General features: G+C 43.9%; 1 protein-coding gene across 1 annotated transcript; it reads right to left on the minus strand.

Moving 5' to 3' along the window:
- Positions 1 to 13,786: 13,786 nt before the first annotated feature.
- Positions 13,787 to 14,813, minus strand: LOC123425427. Its single transcript, XM_045109129.1, has one exon. The coding sequence runs from the start codon at positions 14,811 to 14,813 to the stop codon at positions 14,085 to 14,087; it is 729 nt and encodes a 242-aa protein (XP_044965064.1). The 3' UTR covers positions 13,787 to 14,084.
- Between the last annotated feature and the right edge of the window lie 10,850 nt (positions 14,814 to 25,663).

The raw sequence follows: 25,663 nt of genomic DNA on the forward strand, positions 1-25,663 counted from the left end.
TGATACGATAAGTAAAACGATTCAAAAAGTTCCATAAAAGTATTTTTATTTGTTAAAAATATATAAAAAATAGGAAAATAATAAACAACCAGGAAAGTGCACGAGGGAGCGACAAGGTGAGGGGCACGCCCTACCCCGAGGGCACGCCGTGTGAGCTCGTGATTACCCCGCGGACTTTTTCGACTCCGTTTTCCTTTCATAGAATTGTCCTGTACATATATTTTATTATATATACTCCTCGCTGGTCTTGACCATCGCATCACAAGTTTCTCCTATGTTCTTGTTTCGTGGCTGTTTTGTGGTAAATTTAGAAGCACCATGTCATGTGAAGAGTCGAACGAGGAGAGCTACGTTTTGCACCTCACTGCAAATCTCAGAGTCTATGGGGATATAATACTTATGCATGGATAACAAATGAAGAGTAGGACACTAATGTCAAGAGGATGGAATCCTCGAGTGAAGAAGAAGAAGAGGCTCCTTTGCCTCAACCTCGAGATATGCATGTGGAGTTGAAAAGGTTAAGTTTGCCAAATATGGTTACATCTTCCAGTACTCCATTTACCCCTTATCGTCGTGAGCATGTGGATGTCGCTTCCTCTTCCATCGCCAAAATTCACCCCTTGGTGGATGGTGCATTGATTGTTACAAGCAAGCTTCATCACGAGAACTTGTACCTTAAACAGGAGGTCGGTAATCTCAAGGAGGAGCTTCGTGCCCTATGAGGAATCATCACCAAGAATATAACTCCATCATCATCGAAGAAATACGTTTTAGTACGAAATCATATCACCATGACTTTTACCATCAGTACCTATCTTAGTTTGACCTTAGTTTTCATGATTTGTAAGAATATGATTTTAGTATGAGTTCAGTTCGAGTGTTTGCTTCTTGATCTATCTATGTAATCATGTGTGAGACTTATATAATAAAGTTTAGTCAAGCTTGAGTGTTTTATCCTTGTGGTAATCATGAGAAATAAAGAAGAAATAAAAAAATGGATCATATGCTAATCCCATAGGGAGTAATGACTTCTCATATGAAAAGTATAGTTGATAAAATTTATTGGAAGCTAACAAACTTAACATTGGTCAGTGATGCAATTCATGAAAGAATAATGAAGGGAGAGAGATATCACATATAAATACACCATCTTGGACACATTTTATGACTATGAATGTAACATCCCAAAATTACAAATTTTGGAATGTTAATATAATTATTAGATTCATTTTTTGTTTGTTTGAGTGATTGAAACTTGAGTGGAATTTGAAACTTTTTTAAAAGTTTTGAATGAGAGGGAATAAAATGACTTTCCCATTTTCTTTTGAATTCAAATTAATCCATTTAAAATCAGTGAGAGAAGATAACATGACTTCTTCAACTATAAAGAATTTGAATGAATGTGGCATTTGATTTTTTTCCTTTGGTTTTTGATTTGAATTTTATTTTTGGCACAATATTTCAACCACAATTTTTTTCTTAACAATATACTTGCCAAGCAAGAAAGAGAGGAGGTAACATGACACCCCAAAAAAAAGTGAGAAGAAAAATAGTGCCAAAAATTTAAAGACAAAATTTGGATTTTATTGAATTAAAAAAAAAGTTTTTATTTTGTGAAAAATAAAATGTTCATGTTGTACGAAATTTTATTCTGAAAATTTTGATATATAATTTGCCTATATAAAATATTCTCTTAATTTCGTTTATATTTGTTTTCGCTGTTTATTTTGAAAAAATAAAAAAGACACTATTCACCAGGAAACACTGTTCATCCGAGCTTGCCTATGGGCTGGCCGAAATTTACTTGGCCCATGGGCATTTGGTCCCTTCTTTTCTCCTCTTTACGTATATGTTTAGTCTCACATTGCCTAGCTATTGACCTTTAAACCTTCTTTCCACCTATAAATATAGACCCGTAGGAGCTTCCAAAAATCATCTATTTCGAGTTAAATCAATCTTTTGGTTTGACTAGGTTTATTAAATAAAAATATTCTTTTCTCTTCGGCGGGATTTCTCGAAGTCGTCTCCTCATTGAAATTAATTCTTACTTGCATTCTAAAGGTATTTCTCTTCGTATTTTTTATACTTCCGTAGTTTATTATTTCTAGACTAGTATTCCTACACTAGTATATGGTAGAGTAATTAGATTTATCAATTAGTCTCTGTATTTACACATTAGTCCTAGAATTCTTTTAGACATAGCATATTTCTTCCGTAAAACAGCTTGACCCTGATTCTTTCAAATAGCCATAACTTTTTACTCGTTTATCCGAATTAGATGAAACCAACTCCTAGAGTTTCGTCTTGATCCCACCTATCCGGTGAACCTATCATATCAACTTTTTGAAATTTTTAAATTTCGAAATTTGTTCACACTGATATTCAAACTTCTTTTGATCATATCTTTTTATCCGTAGCTCCGTTTTAGATGAATCCAATTGCGTCGGATTCGTATCAAAGTAATCTTCCCATTTGTATCATTAGTTTTAATTTTCAACTTATAATTTTGATCAAATCAGATTTATCTATTAGTGCCCAAAAGTGTTCACATCGTTCTAAGCCGATTCAATGTTATATTGAAGTATTTGTATCTTTTGATCCGCTATTTCAAATCTAGTAATTCTTTTTTCGACACGCTCATATTGATCTCCTATATCCAGTAGCATCATTAGTTTCGACCTTTGAACCTTACAAATTTGAGCGATTCAAATTTGTATTCGAACATTCATTTGATCTTATCTTGCAAATCGTACCACCTTTTCAATTGATTCCTTTTACCCCAAAACACTCATGTCATATATTTTTGTACGTAACCATCGTACTTCAGTTCAACTTCTCTTGACCTTTTGAATGCAAATTCAATTCATACTTCAATTCGCTATAACTTGTGTTGTAGTGCTCCATTTCAAGAAATTCTTTCTACAAATAAATTCTTATGTCTTATACTATTTGTCAAACAACATTCATGTTGTTCTCCCAATATTTTTGATCATCTCCCATAGTGTATGCAAGTCGAGCTTATATAGCGATAGTTGATCATCCTTTGACTCTTTTGAGTTGATTCCTTTCACCGTTCCTTTTACAACACCATAAGGCCCTTTTTTTATTAAACCTTAGTACGTTGTTATTTTGCACCAAGACATGCTTTGTTCTTATGTTCTCTTGGTTCTTCCTTTTTGGCATGAATGTTTATTGAATGCTATTTGTTTATGATAGATTGCTCGGAGTGTGGCGAGTAGAATTATCAGGATTATGAGAGCAACTATCTTCATCAAGTAATACCAGGCAAGTCATTTGATCATGTATCACCTATGTTTTATGCATCGTAGTTCTACCATCCTATGCCCAATTGCATGCTGAGTAGGTACTTGGAAATTATGGTTACATATTGTAGTATCATGTGGTAGGCACCCAACAACCCCGTTACTTGTCCCGAGACGACAAAGTTCATATTGCTATGCTTGAGTAGACGGGATTCTGGTTGAGAGTTTATCACGAGTGATGCGAGAATAATTGAATAACCAAGACCGGTTAAGTCAAGACTTTTCAAGACCTCGAGATGCAATGCAACTCTGGGTGAAGGACGGTTGATCGGCTCCCTAGAGAAACCAGTGGATGACCCGGGATGCTGGAGACGTGCCATGACATCTTGCGGAAAGCTTCACCCAGGATCAAAGAGACGGACGGATATTTTCAAGACCCAAGGCTTACCTGCACAGCCACAAGTCATTATGGGCTCTGGCTTGGTTGGACAACGCGGCGACTCTGGACAGGCGGTGCTAGCAGATGTAGAAGAACGGTAGGATTGGATGGGCACCGACAGGGATTCAGAGGGACCCGTTGAAAGACCATGTTTTGATCATCCGGTCTTCAAACACCCTAAAGTGCGAGGACATACACAGAGGCGATCAAATCTTGTGGGGAACGTGTGCAAAACTCTGCAGAGTACTCAAACCTAATCGATTAGCCGTGTCCACGGTCATGGACAACTTGAGCCAAAGGAACTGAAGTTATCTGGAATTCTCAACACCATTTATATATATTTGATGTGGGTAATATTGATAACCTGGGTATGAGAACTGGTTGGCGGAACCATCTCATTAACAACCAACAGCATAGTAATATTTTGCTTTTAGCCCCTCTTGTTGTAGGAGAAAATTTGCTTTACGCTAAAACTTACAACACCACCTGCCATATATGCATATAGTATAGATGATATTTTACCCCCTCTCATATGTGACTTGCCGGCATATTCAATATGCTGACCTACATGGCTGCAACGTCTTATGTTGCAGATATTTTTCTTCGACGAGTAAGAGTACGATTCAGGGTTACAGTCTACACTCAACTTGCCGTTGGTGTTTATTAGGACTCCACTCCCTTGACTGCTTCCGCTGAGATATTTAAGGTATATATCAGTTTTACGCTATTTCCATGTGATTGCACTTTGATATATACATTGATGTACTGTGTGTGCCAGCATACTCATCCAGGGATGGCACAGATACACAGAGGCTTGACTCGTTTTGAGTCGGGTCGCTACAATGAACCCCCATTAATTATATTCAAACATGAGTAAGTGGTTGGGGTTGGACAAGGAAAACAACGTAATGAGTTATGTTTGTTTACATTCATAAAGAAGTTATATTGTCATGTATCCTCTAACATGTGGTGCTTGACGCTATTTTTGTAGCCAAAATTCTGCCTTAAGTAGAGATACTACTTGTGCATCAAAAAACCCATAAACCCAGTTTCTTTCCGTGAGAGTCCGCCATATCAACCCATGTATTGAATAAGATCGTTCAAGTAAGTTGTTGTCGGTGCAAAAGGCAAAAACAATGTTCCTAAATATGTATGATATTTTATTGTAATGGAAATAAGATTTGTACGAACTTGTGATGGCAAAGAAATAAAAGCAACGACATGCATAATAAAGGTTGCTATCATAAGGGGCAATATAAAGTGATGTTCCTTTGCACCAAGAGATTGCACATCCAAAAACTATAAGCGCATGACAACCTCTACTTCCCTCTCCAAAGGGCCTATCGTGTGACATTTCTTTTTATGTTTATGCTTATATTAATTTTTTATTTTTATGCAAGAGTCAATTGTATCCAATCCTTAGTAACTGTCTATCTAGCAAGCATAATGTGGTAGGGAAAGATCTAGATACATATATCCAGTTGAATTTAGGCAACAATATTCCATTATTGTTGGCCATATCCCTAAGATAAATAGGTTGGGAGGAAAAACACAAAGCTCCAATCTTCGTCTGTATTTGATTTATACTATTTGTTCTAAAAATATGTTTCGAGTGCCAGCAATCATAGAAGACTACATGATGGCTGCGCTTGTGAAATTTTCTAGATTGAGCTCTTAAATAGACTCTCTTTCTATATATGATGAATTGCAATTGCTTTGATGGCTGAGAACATAGTTTGTTGGTTTTCAAGAAAGTTTATTGTTTATACTTTTGAAGTTGTGGATGAATTGTTACTTTGATATGAGAAGTTTATGACAATTACCTACTATTACAATATGATCATGATGGTACTATGTGTGTAATATGTTTTATCAACTCCTCTCTCTCTCTAAACTTGTGGTCATGATTATCGAGTTTTGTATTCGCTTGAGGACAAGTGAGGAATAAGCTTGGGGTAGTTGATATGTCCATTTTACATCTTGATTTCCTACTATTAATTACAATATTTTTTACCATTATGATGCAGTTATTATGCCTTTTCTCTCTTAATTTGAAAGAATTATCTCAAGAGGGAGATTGTCAGCAACTGGAATTCTGGAGCCGAAAATGGCTACAACAGAGTTGGCTATTCTTTGGAGCTTCAAATGACCTAAAAATTTACGAAGAAATATTTTGAAATATATAAAAAATACTGATGGAATAAATACCAAGAGGGGGTCCACCATAGATTCACGACCTCAAGGGTGGCCCTTACCCGCAAAGCGCGCCTACCGAGCTTGTGGCTCCACCAGTAGGCCTTTGGGGCCCATCTTCCACTATATGATGTTATTTGTCCTAGAAAAAAATCAAGAAGAACACTTCTGGTATTAAGTGCCGCTCTCTCGAGGCGGAACCCGGGCAGGAACACTTTTTCTCTGTGGCAGAGTGATTCCAGCGAGGATACTTCTCTTCGGGAGGGTGAAATTGAAGCCATCTTCATCATCAACACTCTCTCCATCATTGAACGACTCATCTCCATCAACATATTCATCATTATCATCTCATCTCAAACCCTGGTTCATCTCTTGTATTCAATATTTGTCCCTAAACCTTAGATTCATACTTGTTGGTTGCTAGTAGTGTTGATTACATCTTGTAGTTGATGCCAGTTGGTTTATTTCGTGGAAGATCATATGTTCAGATCCTTAAACATATTCAATACCCCTCTGATCTTGAACATGAACATGGTTTGTGAGTAGTTACTATTGTTCTTAAGAGCATGGGAGATGTCTTGTTGTAACTATCATGTGAAGTTGGTATTCGTTCAATATTTTGATGGCATGTATGTTGTGTTTCCTCTAGTAGTGTCATGTGAACGTCGACCACATGACACTTCACCATACTTGGGCCTAGAGAAAAGCACTACATAATAGGAAGTACATGATGGGTTGCAAGAGTGAGAAAAACTTAAACCCTAGTTTTTGTACTATTCCATAAGGGGCTGATTTGGATCCATATGTTTGATGCTATGGTTAGATTTATCTTAATTCTTTGTTCGTAGTTGCAAATGCTTGCAAAAGAGGGTAATCATAAGTGGGTTGCTTGTTCAAGTAAGAACAACAACTTAGCGCCTGTCCACCCACATTACAAGTTATCAAAGTAGTGATCGTGAATCAACTCAAACATGATAGGCATGACTAGCCAGTATTCCCAAGTGTCCTCGAGAACGCTTGTTTACTATCAGAAACACTTTTGGAATGCCCTTTGTCTAATAAGGATTGGGCTACCTTGCTACCTTTGTTACTTGCTACTCTTTACAAATTATCTTGCTATCAAATTACACATTACTACTATTTTCAGTGATTGCAGAGAATATATTACCAAATGCCGCTTATATTTTCCTTCTGCTCCTCATTCGGTTCGACACCCTTACTTATCGAAAGGACCATGATTGATCCCTTATACGTCTCCAACGTATCTATATTTTTTGCTTGTTCCATGCTGTTATGTTGTCATTCTTGGATGTTTTAAAATCATTTTACTACAACTTGATATTATTTTTTGGTACTAACCTATTAATTGTTGCAAAATTGTAGAAGTTCTTGTTTCACACTTTGATTTGTCGGTAATTAGAAATTGTCGAAAAAAACGCAAAAAAAACCTTGTTGGAGGAGGACTCCGACTCTACTCAAATCTGTCCACAAACAGTTTTTAGAGATCGTCAGTTTGACCCCGGAAGACGGCATCAAATGGAAAAAGATAAAACTAGAAAAGTGTGGGGAATTTTATGGCAATGATTCTGGACTACAAATTCGTTCAAAACAGAGTCCGTATGTGACATGGAGACCCGTTTTACGGAAGGAAAATATCTGATTACGGGATCACGAGAATTATTGATGTGATTGAGTCCAACTCTTAACATATCTGATATATTCGACCAATCCACGACTTTGGACACTCATGAGGGCTGTGAGGAGCCCCTAGGAAGGTTCTAGAGGTGCCTGAGAGCCATTGGATAAAGGGGCTATCCATCGGAGGGCCATAAAGCACCACAGAGGCACATATAAGGAGAGAAAAACCCTAATTTTGATAGTGCCACCAAGAGCCACGAATTTGTCTCTCCCTTGGCAGCCACCAAGAAGGGGAGAGGCTCCTCCATTGCAGCACCAAGACCAAGGAAGAAGGAGAGGCGAAGGGCCGCTGCCCGTCACCGGTGTCGTGGCCGCCATCGCCTCCATCTCTTCGGGGTTGCACCTCTCTATCAACAAATTTCTCTTTCTCACCATGATAATGTGTGAGTAATCCTCCTCGGGGATGAGGGTATGTACTAGTAGCTATGTGTTCAATCTATTTCTCTCTTGTGTCCTTGAGATGGCACTATCTTGATGTATCGTGAGCTTTATTAATATAGATAAATCATATGGAGTTTTCCCCTCTCTATCTTCTTGTGATGAATTGAGTTTTCCCTTTGAAGTTTTCTTATCGGATTGAGTCTTTTAGGATTTGAGAACGCTTGATGTATGTCTTGCGATGGGATATCTGTGGTGACAATGGGATGTTCTATTGATCCTCTTGATGTATGTTTCGGTGATCAACTTGCGGGTTCTGTGACCTTGGGAATCTATGCATAGGGGTTGGCACATGTTTTCGTCTTGACTTTCCGGTAGAAACCTTGGGGCACTCTTTGAAGTTCTTTGTGTTGGATTGAACATGATGAATCTGAAATTATGTGATGCATATCGTATAATCATGCCCATGGGTACTTGTGGTGACATTGGAGTATCTAGGTGACATTAGGGTTTTTGTTGATATGTATCTTAAGGTGTTATTTTAGTATGAACTCTAGGTCTGTTCGTGACACTTATAGGGATAGCTCATAAGATTGATCAGAAAAGATAACTTTGAGGTGGTTTCATACCCTACAATAATTTCTTCGTTTGTTCTCCGCTATTTGTGACTTTGGAGTGAACTCTTTGTCGCAGGTGAGGGATTTATATATGATTCAACTATGTTAGTATTGTTGAGAGAACTTGCACTAGGGAAAGTATGGACCCTAGGCCTTGTTTCCAAGCATTTATACAACGTTTTGCTCGCTGTTTACTATTTGTTACCTTGCTGTTTTTATATATTTAGATTACAAAACCTATATCTACCATCCATATTACACTTGTATCACCATCTCTTCGCCGAACTAGTGCACCTATACAATTTACCATTGTATTGGGTGTGTTGGGGACACAAGAGACTCTTTGTTATTTGATTGCAAGGTTGCTTGAGAGAGACCATCTTCATCCTATGCCTCCCACGGATTGATAAACCTTAGGTCATCCACTTTAGGGAAATTTTCTACTATCCTACAAAACTTCGCGCTTACAAGAAGAAGGTTGTGTAGTAGACATCAATCCCCTATACTTGTGGGTCATCAGTGAGATGGTGCCGGACGAACACGAAGGGGGTGGATGGCGGGGCAACGTCTATGGGGTAGCATTGGCGACCGTGAAGGAAGAGCGGTGACAGTGACCTGAGGAGGCGGCAGATGCGTCTAGGTTAGGAGTGCGACTGTGGTTCTTGAAGTAGACAAGGAAGAACACGACGGCTTGACAAAGGTTGGGCACAGACGACGGCGTTACCACGCCGAGGGCGGCGGCACGAGGCATACCACGTGGAAGTCGATGCGCGGGGATGATGGAGTGGACCATGCGCCACGGCGATACGGCCCAAAGGGGCGATGCAACGGTAGTGCGCGGGTCGGTGCAGGCGCGGGGACAACCTCGGGGCGACGGCTTGGACCGGGTGCCGCGACGCTGTGGCCCGAAGGTGGCGATGGAGCGGCGCATGTGAGTCGATGCAGCCACGTGGAGAACCATGGGAAAACGGCGTTGCGGCCCGATAGGGGGACGTAGTGGTGGCCCTTAGCTAGATCGATGGAGGGGCACGCTGTACTCGAGGATAGTCTTCATAGGACTTGCAGTGCCGTGCGTGGCGGACGGGCCAGATCGTTCTCACAACGCATGTGGGGTGGATCGCGAGCGGGTGGGTGATTAAACGGATCGCGCGCGAGGTCATGGATGGCTCTCGATGGAGGCGGAGTGGTGGAAGAGTCTGAGCTTAAGCCTCCGATGACGGCTGTCGTGCGACGACGTGTGGATGAGCGTGTCAGCACCGACGCCTGGACGGCCAACACAACACCGGTGTCCGGGCAGCAAGGCCCGGTCGACCAACGTAGCAGCAGCGCCACAACAGTTAGGCCGAAGCGGCGAATGTTGTGTTGTCGTACATATACGGCGGATGTGAGAGATGATGGAGGAGTCCCGTTCGGAGCAGGGTGGCAACGACCGGCGCAGAGCGACGAGGTGGCAGACGTGGGGATGACGGCCCTAACGGGTCGCTGCGTTGCGCAAGGCCGCTTGGTCGGAGAAGATGTCGGGTGGTCATGTCGGTGTCATAGTAGATGCGCGGGAGTCGACGATGGCAGCGAGCGACATTAAACGATCTTAGATCGGAAAACCTAAAACAAACGCCGATCAAGATAACCGACAAGAGAGAAAAACATCGGATCAAGGCATGGGGAAAGAGACTCTCTAGGACAGCCGGTCAACGCGACAAGCGGACAAACCTAGGTATGGGCAACACAGCCACAAGTGGCGATCATGGAGACCGCCCGCCGTGGGGACGACACGGAGCGGAAGCGGCTGCGACGACTTGGGTTTGGACAGGTTAGGTTGATAGCATGCAAGAGATGGGATAGAGAGGGAAATGGTAGTGTCCATGTTTATTAACTACCTCGTGGACATATATATAAGAGTACAATGATCAATCTAAAGTACAAGATAAGATACAATAAGATCCTATGCTATCCTATCTTTCCTAATTATCATAATACTCAATACGAACTAAAGAACCCGTGGGAAATCAACATGCTCACACACCAATCCAGCCTCACCTGACCCATGTAAATCAACGTAGAGACGACGTACGGAGATGCAACAAAGCCACCGCAGAAAAGTGGTCACGCACGTGTCTGCGACCATGTGTCATGGACCCCGAGGAAATCACCATGATGCTAAGGCTGCTCATAGTGGAGAGTAACATATAGTAGTATCATGCATATGTTACTATTGTATGATACTACCTTCATAGTGCATTGTAACATAAACTAGTATCATAGATGATCTCATTTATTGACATGCATGACACATAGTAGCATAGCATTTAACATGTTACGGTATCTACTTATGTTACTCTAATCATCTCTCTCTTCTTTAATTACTTGCCACATCATCATGTTTGCTAGTCCCAAGACTATGTTACTAGCTATGATACCCCCACTATGGCCAGCCTAAGCGCCCCAAAAGATCAAACAATGGGAAGCGGGAAAAAGTCCATTCTAAATCTTCAACTTGTAGAACTTAGCTAGATCGAACGCCGAACTCTCGATCCCGGTCGTTGGCACACTAAACTTGTCAATTCTGGTGTAAATCGGACCATGAAGCTAATTTTCATGTGAGAAAAATATATATCCTAAATGGGATAATTTGATACTCCCACTGACTGACTTGGCCCACCTGTCATATTTATCTTCCACATGTAGTCCCTGATCATTCTCTCTCTCAATCCTTTTTTTTGAAACGTGGTTCCTTCGGGCCCGATCCAATTAAAAAAGGTCGAAGAGAGTTGCCTGGTTAACAAACGGAAAACCGGGCTAAAACCATCACAATGCGCCCACCAAAACAAGGTACACAGGGAGACCTGACAACCTACACATGTACGCACACATGCCGCCAAGGGGAAGAGCTCCGTCGAGGTTGCAATCCGGCTTCATCGTCATCACGCCTCCGCGAGGGCGACTCCGACTTCACCATCGACGACCACCGATGTAGCCTCCACCGCAGACAAGCACACAGGCCTGCGTCGGACAACGTCAAACAATCCACCACACGCGTCGGTGACCAGGCAGCTTCGACTCTGTCGACGAGCATTGTAGGATAAAAAAGCATTGGATCTCCGCCGAGCCAGTGCCAGAACCGACCACCCGTCTCACGTCATCGTCACCGCAAGGCTCTTCCTCAAACAACTCCGACTTCAGAAGACAAGAGAGTCACGACTACCCCTCGAACACGCCGATGAGACCGACTACGAGAACACAACAACAATTCCTACTCCGCTTGAAGCGGCCATCGTTGGCACACAAGAAGCCGCACAGATCATCCGCATTGTCGGACGAGCCCCAGCCGACTGCAATGTCGCGAGCGTCTAGCCCATGGAGTGTGCAAACGAGATCCAAAGCTCTTCAAGACGACGCCCCCAAGGAGGAAGCGACGATGCCGACGCCATCGCCCGACCCAACCGGGCCTAAGGTTTTCACCCGAAGAAATGGATCCGAGGGTGTGTAGGGAGAGAACTCCTCGACGGTGCCTCCAAGGAGGTGAGACGACATCCACAGACGCTGACACCCTCGGCCGGCAAGCTTTTTCCCGGATCACCTCCAACACCACAAACCCCACACACAACACCTCCGCTAGCCCGCACGCCTCTCATGAAGCCATCACGCCATGATCACGCAGAAGCCACCACAAACCTCGACACCGCCCGAAGAACCAACGAGCCCCAGGGCCGGATCTGGCCGGGGGCGGCAGGCCCGCCACCACCAGGGAGCGCTGCAGCAGAGGCCGGCCACCAGAGCCAGTCAGCCCCTACGGCGAGCCGGAGCCCCGACACCACAAGGACCGAGGCCCCATGCACCGGTAGATCTGGGCCGAACCCAGAACCGCCGTCGTCGAGATCGGGGCACTCCCCCAACCGCATCAGCCACTCCACGCCGCCGCGGGCTGCCCGCGCCCCCGCCGCCAGCTGTCGTCGCCATGCCCTGAGCTCGCGCCGCGCCGCCGGCAGATCCAGACGGGCCATGCCATCCAGCGCCGAGCGGGGAGAGGAGGAGGCCCCACCACCACCCGAACTGACCGGCATTTGCCCGCCAGCACGCCGGGGTGACGGCGAGGGGAGGGAGCCCCCCCCCCCCCCCCCCCCCCCGCGGCGTTTGCGGGAGCGGCGCGGAAGGGGAAGGGGGAGGGGAAGCGGGAGCGGCGCGGAAGGGGAAGGGGGAGGGGAAGCGGGAGCGGCGGCGCTTGCTAGCTTGGTGCCATGGTGTCTGCTCGTGATGTTACCATGGCGCGTAGTGCTAGACCGCGTCAGCGTTGATTGCAAAAGACGCGGCCAGCTCGCGCTCCTGGTGCTCCTCTCCCCCGCCCATGAGATTGCCCAGTTGTTGTGCGCGCTCGCTACTGCCTGCTACTGCATGAGCTAGCTGTTGTCATGCGCTGCAGTCGCCGGATGTCTTCTGCTCGGGGCAGGCTGCTCGATCCGGATCAAATCAGGAGTGAATAAGAGGAAGAAATTGGGGAACGAGATTAATATGACAAATGGGCCCGGCCGTCAGGGAGAGTAGCTTGTAATCCTACTTTGAAACGTCACCTTCCCGATGCACCAAACAACTTTCAGGGTTCTATCTTAGGGGGTGTTTGGTTACATGAATTTATTAGAGACTTAGAATTTATAAGTCTTTTTAAGTCCTATCTAAATCAATCAGAAGGAACTTATAGAGACTTAAAGTGATAAGTCCCTTTAAGTCCCATCTAAATCAAACAGGAGGGACTTATGAAGACTTATAGTGAATGCCCACTTTAAGTCTTTATAAGTCCTTTCTGTTCGATTTAGATGAGACTTAAAGGGACTTATAAATTCTAAGTCTCTAATAAATCCATGTAACCAAATAGGTAGAAATTTTTTAGGAACTTATGACTTATAAGTTAGGACTAAAAAAAGTCTTAAGACTTATGAACCAAACAAAACCTTAATCGCGATTGATAAGTTCAGTGTGCCAATGAGCAGGATTCAGACTTGAGGTTTCGATTTAACCAAGCTCTATAAATTCAAGGTTTATAATGAACTTTTTTCATAGAGGGCGCGTCACGAGATGCGCCGGACCGAACGACACAGAGGGCACTCGCAAGCAAGGATGTCCCAAAAGATGGTACTCCAACATCGTTTATACGAGTAATCACAAATGACTTACCCATGCTCGTGATATCGCAAATGTCGTGTGTTTCTTATTTACCGGCTTAACATTATTAAAGATATTGTTACAGTAAAAATATGTTTTCACTATCTACTCAGACATATAAATCTTTCAACTGTACAAAATTCTCAAGGGAATTTAGCAAAATGTACAGATCGGAGGCGTCAGCCAAGGCAAGTCCATTCCAGTAGATGGAGCCACATAGCATAGCAGTATATACAGCGAAGGTTATTGTTTTGAAATGATATTCACGCGCACGGTCATTGTTGGCCTGTTGCAGAATGTGGGATTCTGTATCTGCATGCATGCATACGCAAGGCCGGCGTCCTACCTCGCTAGCTCGCTGGATCCTTTGACCAACCCCAGCAGCCTCGCCGGCGACAGCCTTCGGGGGCTGATCACGACGTCCAGCCCCCTCCTCGCCTTCCGCTCCTCGATCGTCTCCAGCCGCGGTGACCACGGCCTCCCCCTCGCCGCCCCCACGAGCAGCTCGTAGTGCTTCCTCAGCTCCGGCGTGCTGCAGATCGGCGACCCGTTCTCCTCCTCATCACCACGACCACCACCGGCACCAGCGGGCGGCCGCCTCCCAGTGAAGGCCTTCACGATGAACTCCTCAGTGACACTGATCACCGTCCGGCCGTCGCCGTCCTTGACGTACTCGAACGGGCTCCTCCCGCCCCCGGCCAGGGACGGCGCCGACGGTAAGACGCCGCCGCGGCCGTTGTGGCTGTCGCACGATAGCGCCGCGAGCGATGCCGCAGTGACCGCGCCCTGGCCCTGCGCTGGGAGGCGGTCCACGGGGACGACGATGTACGTGCGGCCGGCCTCGAGCTGGTCCTCGACGGCGAGCACCGGCGCGGGGCGGCCGATGCGGAACCCGTCGGCCCGGCACACCACCCTTCCACCGGCGCCGTGCTCCACCATGACCTCCCAGGCCGTGCTCCCGGGCTCGACCGCCCGCGTCTCCCCGCCCCACAGCACCAGCCTCGCCTCGCGCCGCCGCCGCCGCGCCCGTCCGGGGACGACGCAGAGCCACCTTAGCACGCCGTTTGCCATGGTGCGCGCGCACGTTTGATCGATGGCAGCGATGGAGCGAGCAACCACGACGATCCGCACGTTATTATGGAAGGCTGACGCGCGCCGCTGCTATATAATAACCACGGCGAGCGAGCTGTGGACACAAAGTTGGCAGCGCATGTTTGACATGACCACTCGAGAAAAATAAATGTTTGACATGTACGCGCGGGCGCTGCACAGAGTGATGGATGGGTCATGGGTGGCGGTTGACATGGCGATCGCGCGTCGGTGGTCAAAGTCCGCGGCGTTTTCGCGATTTCTCGGGGTGACACTGCCAAGTTGCCGGCGAGCAAGTTGGGAGGGCGGCGAGCGCGCCGGTCGCGGCGTCGAATCGACGGGTGCAAGTAGGGAAGGGGTACGTGGTACGAGGTGGAAGGGCGGCGCGCGCGCGTGGCTGCATCTGCGTCCGAAGCTGCGTGCATGGCGGGTGGTCGGTACGTCGTCCTTGGTAGTTGCCGTGCCGGCGAGGGTTCGCGCGTACATCTCTAGAATACCCCTGCTTGATCTGTGGACGGTGCATGGGCTGCCAAAGTCACGGAAACCGTTGCCGGATAGGCGAGTTAGTGAACGGCGTCGACTGTCGAGAACGTTCTACACGTACGGCCGCTTCCTAGGTGTGACTGGATCCGCATCGATCCAAAAAGACGCTTTTTGGATTCATGGCTTGCTTCGCGTGCAGGGTCAGATCGATCGCAAGGCCCGGGCCTGTCACGCGATGGCCATTCCAAAGAACATATTTCATTCATTTCTTAGCGGGGGATATTTCAGTCGTTTCAAAGATCTGCTTTCACTCATCCGTAAACACTGATTTCAGTCAATTCAAACAACATAGTTCACTCGGTTCAAACAACGTATTTCATCCGTTTCAAAAAACGAAATCTGGTCGCTTCACTTAATTCGAACAAATGTTTCTAATCATTTTATACAAATAACAGTTCCGCCCGTTTAAAACAACATATTTCACTCGTTTCATAAAACAAATTTCACTCATTTCAAACAAATAATTTCAATTATTTCAAAAAAGAACGATTTCACTCATTTCAAACAAATAATTTCAATTATTTTCTAGAAGAACGATTTCACTCATTTAAATTGACATGTTTCACTTGTTTATTTCACTCCTTTTAAAGAAAGAATTCCACTGGTTTTATTTCAAAAAAGATAGCACATGTTTATTTGCACTCGTTTCGGAAAACATGTTACGCTAGTTTCACTTCATTCAAACACATAATTTCAAGTTTTTTTTTACAAAAAATAATGATTTCACTTGTTTAGAACAACATATTTCACTCGTTTCAAAAAGCAGATTGAAACTATCTCTAGGTACTCAAGCCGGTGCACCCATTCAAAAAACCCACTCTTCTAGAGAGAAAAAACTAAGTTTGCTAAAATAATCTTCAACTCCTTTTCAAGAAACATGTTTTGCTCATTTCAAAAGAATAGTTCTGATACAACTGAAATCAGTTCTCGCTAATATTGTTCTAAGAAGTTCCCCACACTAAAATAGGTTGAGGGAAATAAGTGAATTGAAACATTAAACATGTTTAGAATTTATCCAAGATTGGTCTTCTTCTAAAGGCCTTGACGCTAGGAGTTCAAATATATAATAAGCTACAAAAATAATTCTTTTCTTTTAAAGATATGATGATTTAAACTGGCAAAGGTGAAACAAAGGTACTCTCTGAGAAAAGAGAGAGAGTGGATGTGACATATTGTGTCATGGAGTGGCGGAGCCAGAACTTTTGTAAAACCCGGGCAAGTTTAGCTTAATTGTATAATCAAGAAATAAAAATTGGGTATTCGGATATACAACACATAATATAACAAGAAATTTCTAAATCACAAATCCATTAATAATGATCACACAAAATATAATTTTAAAGTGAAAAAATATATAATATATCAATATCCGTTTCATAGACCAAATAAAGCTGAGACTTGATAACAAAAGATAAATAGCTAGTCTTGCATTGAGACAAACTCGCAATGTTGCCAGCAAAAGTAAAGGTTTCCATACCACACAAGATATCATCACATGTGACCTTGCAATTTCTTTCACCACGATCAAAAGCATCTCTAATTTGTTCATTTTTGTCAAAAGGAAGAATACAATCGGCCTTGCGTAGGGACAAAGGCGCTATTTTGCCAAACTCCTCGAAGGTACTATAAGATAGAAAATGGATTTGTAGTTAAATTGTGAGATGTGAATATAAAAATCTTGAAAGCTTGCAAGAATAGAAATGGTGAGATCGATACATTCACATTTTTGGTTGTTCCTCACCTTCTATTTCTGATTGCACACCATTCACATTTTCAATGCTTGCTCTCCTAACCAAAAACCTCCTCCTTTCTGAAATTTAAAGATAAAATTTGAAGTTAGTTGTCACACAAATAAATAAGAATATGAGCTACAATAAGTGACATTAGTACGATACTTCAGAGAAAAAAAAAAGTAACAATAGGACAGAACTAGTTGCACATCAACTACATGTATTGTACCAAAATTCCTGAAGGCGGTCAACGAAACATTAGTTAAATGTAAGCCCTAAATCTATTAGTTCATGGTAGATCGCCAAATGACTTCTCAGATGTAAACAAATCATCAAACACATTCGTAGCAAAACTGTTTCTTCTGGAGGCATGTAGTAGTACTATAGTAGTAGTATTTTAACACTTTAACTAACAACATAACACATAGGAGCAGAGAGTTGCTGCTGTTCATAGCCTACTTAGCATCTGTTATAGAATTGTATGATTCAGTATCTTCTTTGCCGCTTCTAAAAGTGGCAACATACAATTGAAGGCTATGGAGCAACTATCAACAATGTCTATGGAGCAACTATCTACAAAGCCTATCATACAATTCATTCATGAACTTAGCAGGCTGTTCTAAGAAGGCTTGGGTCAATGAAACACTATTGTAGATAGTTGCTCCATAGCTCAGTTTGAGGAATCAAGGCTCAAGCAGTGATTCACATATATACAAAGCCATCTCCACACAAAATATGAATTTTTTGAAAGCGTGAAAAGCGAGGATATGCAAAGAAACACACAGACGTGAAGTTGTCAGATCTGTTGGAGAAAGACTATACCACAAGCAAAGCATATTTTACATCGATATGCCATAGGTGTAACGTGCATTAGCATTGACTAGATTATTGACTCTAGTGCAAGTGGGAGTGTGTAGGAAATATGCCCTAGAGGCAATAATAAATGTTATTATTTTATCTCCATGTTCAAAATTATGTTTATATTACATGCTATGACTGCTATGGTTCTCGAGTCTACAATAACCGCGAGGGTCAGAGGAAGACTCATATGCATGTGTGGAATAATAAACAGATAAATGTATTCCTAGTCTCACCTCTAAGACTAGCTCAAGTGTTGCATGCTGATTATGTTTTCCTGATCATGGGCATGACTATGTCAGCAACTTTGAGGACACAATGTTAGAAGAACACTTGTGTTGAATCGACCCAAATTGATGTTATGCTATGAGATATAATCGTCACAAGTTAATGGTAAGTAACACAGAGAAAGTTAATGTTTGCATAATTTCTTAGACAATCACAATATCGAGTTTCATCATGCTTGCTCCATGAACTTTGGGGTTTGTTAAACGTCATTCGTAAAAGGGTGGCTATTACGGCGGCTTGCGGGTTGATGGAAAAGTATGACAAGGAACTTGATAGCTCAAGATTGGTATTTTCTCCTCCTGCGATGGAGAGATGTTCTTTGGACCATCTCGGTATTACAGTATCCATCATCGTCTGGCCAGACTCAATGTCATTTGACCATATAGATGCCGGAATGCGGCAACGAGAAAAGAGAATAAAACGGGTAACGAGGAAACTAGCATAGTGGGGAAGTGGTTGATCCACGGGGGATGCCGATAAATCTCACCTTGGATGTTTCCAACATATCGCGAAGAAACAAGAATATCACACGTCAACTACAGGTCCACTCGAACATTTATTCGTGAGGGTATAGGGGTCAATAGGATGTACACAGTTTCGTTATTGGCCATTGATCGGAAAATGTTCTCATCATGTCTATACTTCACCGAACCTACAGGGTAATACGCTTAAGGGACATCTATTTGCTGAATACTAGACATGGAAACTGAGAAAAACAAACCAGAATAGTCTTGGAGACAATGAAAAGTTGTCATGAGTAGTGAGTGATGTCATATGTACCTTAAAGTAGTGGACGATGTCATAATGATGTCGCCCGCACCTTAAAATAGTGGATGATGTCATGATGATGACACATGTACCATAAAGTAGTGGATGATGCCATAATGATGTCACTCGTACTTTAAAGTAGTGGGTGATATCATGGTGATGACACATGTACCTTAAAGTAGTGTGTGATCTCATAATGATGTCACATGTACCTTAAAATAGTGGATGATGCCATGATGATGGCACATGTACCTTATAGTAGTGGGCGATGTCATAATGATGTCACCCATACCTTAGAGTCATGGGTGATGTCATGGTGCGATCATGGTGTTGTCATGGTGATGTCATTGGGAGACTGTTTTCGTCTTTTCCCCTAGCCTATACCCCCTTGCGTGATTGCCTACCTCTATATATAGAGGTGGAGAGGAGCTCTCCACACTCACTCGAATTGTCACACAAAAATGTCATGCATGATCTAGCTTTATTATCTCCATCACACGAAATAGTTTTGTAGAGTTGAAAGGCTATCTAGGTTCTGACAGGAACTAGTTCTTGTTGGGGAACATCGCATGGGAAACAAAAAAAATTCCTACGCTCACGAAGGTCAATCTATGGAGATCAACATCTACGAGAGGGGGAGTGCATCTACATACCCTTGTAGATCGCTAAGAGGAAGCGTATATAACGCGGTTGATGTAGTCGAACTTCTTCACGATCCAATCACGATCCGTCCCGCGATCTCATCACGATCTGTCCCGCGATCCCATCACGATCCATCCCGACCTAGTGCCAAACGGACGACACCTCCGCGTTCAGCACACATACAGCTCGATGACAATCTCCACCTCCTTGATCCAGCAAGCGAGTGGTGGAGAGGTAGATGAGTTCTTCGTCAGCACGACGGCATGGCAGCGGTGGTGGTGGAGCTGTTCCGCGAGGGCTTCGCCAAGCAATACCGAAACCGATCTAGTGGAGAAAACTTATCTATGGGATAGATAGGGCTGCGTCATGGCATAGGTGTCTTGCAGCTCTCTCTCCCCATCTATATGTACAGGGGGAGGGAGAGGATGGCTGCACCCTAGGGTTTTCCCCTAGGGGGGGGCGATCCATGTGGTGGCTTGCCACCCAAGTTAGGGTGGCGCCACCTCCTAGGGTTGGCCCCCCACCAGCCCAGCCGCATGGGCCTTAGGTGGGGAGATGTGCCCAGACCACGAGGGGCTGGTGCGCATCTCTCAGAGCCCATGTGGCTCCTCCGGGGCTGGTGGCCCCTTCCGGTGGACCCCGAAACCCTTCCGGCACCCCCGGTACGCTATCTGTGACGCCCGAACTTTTTCCAGTGACCGACACGGAACTTCCCATATATCAATCTTTACCTCCAGAACATTTCGGAGCTCCTCGTGACATCCGAGATCTCTTTAGGGACTCCAAACAACCTTCAGTCAACAACAGACATAACTCAACTATACCGAAACGTCACCGAACCTTAAGTCTGTAGACCCTTCGGGTTCGAGAACTATGTAGACATGACCTCAGACACTCTCCGGTCAATAACCAATAGCGGGACCTGGATGCCCATATTGGCTCCTACATATTCTACGATGATATTTATCGGTCAAACCACGATGTCAAGGATTCAATCAATCCCGTATACTATTCCCTTTGTCCATCGTATGTTACTTGCCCGAGATTCAATCGTTGGTATCTCCAAACCTAGTTCAATCTCATTACCGGCAAGTCTCTATACTCATTCCATATTACAAGATCCCGTGACTAACTCCTTAGTCACATTCCTTGAAAGCTCATTGTGATGTTGTATTACCGAGTAGGCCCTATACCTCTCCGTCATACGGAGTGACAAATCCGAGTCTCAATGCACACCAACCCAACAGTCACCTTCGGAGATACCTCTAGAGCACCTTTATAGTCACCCAGTTATGTTGTGACGTTTGATACACACAAGGCACTCATCCGGTGCGTGAGAGTTGCATGATCTCATGGTGATAGAAACATATACTTGACATGCAGAAAATTGTAGGAATAAAGTGACACGATCACATGCTACGTTCATAGTTTGGGTCTTGCCATCACATCATTATCCTAATGATGTGATCCCCTTATCAAATGATAACTCATGTCTATGACTAGGTGATGTCTATGCACGCTTCTATTCTTGTAGACTATGTTGGGCCTCCAAGTGTAGAGGTTTGTAGGACAGCATCAATTTTCCTCAAGTGGATGACCAAAGGTTTATCGAACTGAGGGAAGTAAAGGTTGAAGATGGTCTCTCTCAAGCAACCCTGAAATTAAGATACAAGAAGTCTCTTGTGTCCCCAACACACCTAATACAGTTGTCAGTTGTATAGGTGCACTAGTTCGGCGAAGAGATGGTAAAATATGGGTGATAGGTGTGGCAAAGCAAGGTAATCTAAATCTGAAATAAAAATGGCAGCAAGGTAGCAAGTGATAAAAGTGAGCATAAACGAGGTAACAATGGTGAGAAACAGGGCCTAGTCTTCATACTTTCACTAGTGGCAACTCCCAACAACATTAACATAGTCTAATCACATGATATTTCTACTAAAACATGTAATGGAGACGTACTCGGAGGTCATTCCTTTGTGACGATCAAGAGAGGACGAGAATTATATAGGGCTACAAAAGCACACCTCAGAGTTCGTAGTTCTCTCTATGGATTTCCCAGTGTCACAACGGCCATCCAAAGAGAGTACCACAATCACCACAACGTATCTCGAGGATAGTCAAAGACAAGCACCAAGAGACTCTCAATATTCAATCAATTCACAGAAGGGGAAATCACTCATGAAAATATTCTTCTAATCCATGTCCAATAGACCGCTGTCACCATGGTCTCAGGGATTATATTAGATAAGATCAAGTGAGTACATCAATCCAATACATAGAAGAAGGGGAAACATCATGGGATCATCCTAGCTTAACATATCCCATGATCACAATCAAGATCACATCATGAGAGAGAGAGAATTAACCACATAGCTACTGTAGAAGACCTCAGCCCCGAGGAGGAACTACTCCCCTTCATGGAGGGAGGAAGCAACGTCGATGGAGATGAATTAGGGGGCACTCCCCCGTCCCGGCAGGGTGCCGGCACGGGAATTCTGGTCCCCCGAAACTTGTTGGCGATGGTGGCAGAGATCGGAATTGCTTTCGGCGAAAAGGGTTCCGGAATTAGCGTTTCCTCCAGGAGGGTAAAAGTAGGAGCCAAGGTAGGGCACCAGAGGAGGTGGGCCCCACCCAGGCGGCCTGTGAGCGCGGCCAGGGGGTAGGCCGCGCAGGGAGGCCGCCTGGGCAACGCCTGGCTCCCCTCTGTCTCACCTTTGGTGCTCTCGAAGCTTCCGTCACGTTGATTTTTATATATTTCTCGGATTTGTGGGACTCGGTAAATTGGGGTAAAAGTCCCTGCAAAAAAGACATCAGGAAACAGAAACTGGCACTGGGTGCACTAAGTTAGTAGGTTAGTCCAAATATGTGTAAAAAGATATAAAAGTGTAGCAAAACATGTAACAATATCACCCAAAAGATCATGGAACAAGCAGAAATTATAGATACGTTTGGAACGTATCAACATCCCCAAGCTTAATTTCTGCTCGTCCTCGAGTAGATAAATGATAACACAAATAATTTATGTGGTGACATAATAACACACATATAAGAACTTCAAAGTAAAGCAAGTGAGATATGCAATTCCAGTCAAGACAATAACAAGCAAGAGTCTATATCTAGTATTGAAATTAGCAAAGTAAGAACATAAAGGTGCAAGAGCTCTCGTTGTCCATGACTCGAATGTCTCCAAATGGTGTTTGCCTGCAAGAAGTGGGAGACGAGTTTAGAGCATAAACTATTTTTTAATTTAGAACTCAATCTACTAAAGTTTCACACTTGGTCTCCTCCGAAATCTTATTTTGACTCATCCCGAGACCACTAGTCAGGCACAAGTCAAAATGCTCCTCTCCCTTTCGACTTTGAGCACTCATGCAATGGATGAGCGTAAGCAAGATACCTTGGCACTTAGGTTGGCAAATGGAATAATGATGGGATTGCCATGCAACGGGTGCACATATGAGCTACGGTAAGCGCTCCAATGGAACTAGTGGGGGTGCATCCAACTTGCTTGCTCATGAAGACCTATAGCTCATTTGAGGAGGCTCATCATTGGAATATGCAAGCCAAGTTCTAAAGTGTAAGGGTCCCCACATAGTTAAGCATGAATGATAATCTCTATGTAGTACAAATATAGCAATGGAGTACGAGTGTGTATCTTTCAAAACGAATAGTAGTGTTGCCCCGTTCTCTTTTTTTTCTTTTCTCTTTTTTTGTGGGCTCTTTGGCTCTTTTTTATCTCTCATTTGTCCTCTTTGGGATCTTTTCCTCACTTAAGAGCAACACTCTATGTTTTTACAAGAATAAAAAGAAGATCATCACACTTTATAAGAAGTACTCAACATAAAGACAAGTGAAAACTATCATGATGTATGCAAATGTATGCTTCTACCAGTGTAGCAGGATATGCAATGAAACTAGCGCGTCATGTAGCAGTAATAAGGGCCATGCCCAACTATCATGCAGCTCCTCGATCAAGCAAAAGCATGTATGACATGAATATCAAGTCATGAGATGGTGGATGTTGCATGGCAATGTATCTCAGAAAGGCTATGGAAATGCCTTAATAGGTAGGTATGGTGGCTGTTTTGAGGAAAGATATAATTAGGCTTATGATGGCAGAGTGTATCATGCCAAGGGTTTGGATGCACCGGCGAAGTTTGCACCAACTCTCAAGACGAGAATGGGCAATGCACGGTACCGATGAGGCTAGCAAAATATGGATGGTGGTAGTGCCGACAATCGAATACTCACATTAGTCCGAAGAACTCATACACTTATTATCGGTAACTCTCTAGCTAGTTCGGAAATTCACAAAGGGATAAGTACCCCGAGGAGGAATGTTTCGGGGTTTGGTTATCCTTGCGCATCCTCGACCCATGGTAACGTGAGGGTACTCTATACATTCCAACCCCTCCAGAGGTTAGCGATCAATCTAGTAGCTAGAGTTCTCAACTAATTTTGAGTTTTTGAAAAACACACGGATTTCCCAAAATACGACTGATATGTCTCCAACGTATCTATAATTTTTGTTGGTTCCATGCTATTATCTTGTCAAACATTGGATGTTTTGTATGCCTTTTATATCTTTTTGGGGACTAACTTATAACTCAGTGCCAAGTGCCAGTTCCTGTTTTTTCCGTGTTTTTGACCCTTTTCAGAGGAGAATATTAAACAGAGTCCAAACGGAATAAAACTTCCAAAAAGATTTTTTCTGGAACAGAAGATACGCAGGGGGCGTGAGAACCAAGGCAGAGGCCACCTGGGGAGGCCACAAGCCCCCTAGGCGCGGCCAGGGGAGCGCGCCTAGCAGGCTTGTGGGCCCCCTGTGGCTCGTCTGACCTACTTCTTCCGCCTATAAATCCCCGAAAAATCCAAAACCATGAGAGAGATCCACAAAAATACTTTTCCGCCGCCGCAAGCTTCTGTCTCCGCAATATCCCATCTAGGGCACGTTCTGGTGCCATGCCGGAGCGGGGATTCGGATATTGAGGGCTTCTTCATCAACACCATTGCCTCTCCGATGATGCATGAGTAGTTCATCATAGACCTTCGGGTCCATAGCTTGTAGCTAGATGGCTTCTTCTCTCTCTTGGATCTTCAATACAAAGTTCTCCATGATCTTCATGGAGATCTATCCGATGTAATCTTCTTTTGCGGTGTGTTTGTCGAGATCCGATGAATTGTGGATTTATGATCAAATTATCTATGAATCTTTTGAGTTTCTTCTGATCTCTTATATGCATGATTTCATATCCTTGTAATTCTCTTCGAGTTGTGGGTTTTGTTTGGCCAACTTGATCTATAATTCTTGCAATGGGAGAAGTGCTTGGTTTTGGGTTCATACCGTGCGGTGACCTCACCCAGTGACAGAAGGGGTAGCGAGGCACGCATCGTGTTGTTGCCATCAAGGGTAAAAAGATGGGGTTTATATCTATTGCATGAATTTATCCCTCTACATCATGTCATCTTTCTTAAGACGTTACTCTGTTCGTCATGAACTCAATACACTAGATGCATGCTGGATAGCGGTCGATGTGTGGAGTAATAGTAGTAGATGCAAACAGTATCGGTCTACTTGTCTCGCACGTGATGCCTATATGTATGATCATTGCCTTAGATATCGTCATGACTTTGCGTGGTTCTATCAATTGCTCGACAGTAATTCGTTCACCTACCGTAATATTAGCTATTTTGAGAAAAGCCTCTAGTGAACACTATGGCCCCCGGGTCTACTTCACATCATATTTTCAGCCTTACACTTTTACTTTGTTTCACTTTCCACCTTCAGATCTCACTTTGCAATCAATCTTGAAGGGCTTGACAACCCCTTTATAGCGTTGGGCGCAAGCTCGTTTGTGTTTGTGCAGGTACTCTGGACACTTGGCTTGATTCTCCTACTGGATTGATACCTTGGTTCTCAAACTGAGGGAAATACTTACTGCTACTGTGCTGCATCACCCTTTCCTCTTCAAGGGAAAAACCAACGCAAGCTCAAGAGGTAGC

Source organism: Hordeum vulgare, chromosome 2H (assembly GCF_904849725.1).
Source record: "Hordeum vulgare subsp. vulgare chromosome 2H, MorexV3_pseudomolecules_assembly, whole genome shotgun sequence".
NCBI classification, from domain to species: domain Eukaryota; kingdom Viridiplantae; phylum Streptophyta; class Magnoliopsida; order Poales; family Poaceae; genus Hordeum; species Hordeum vulgare.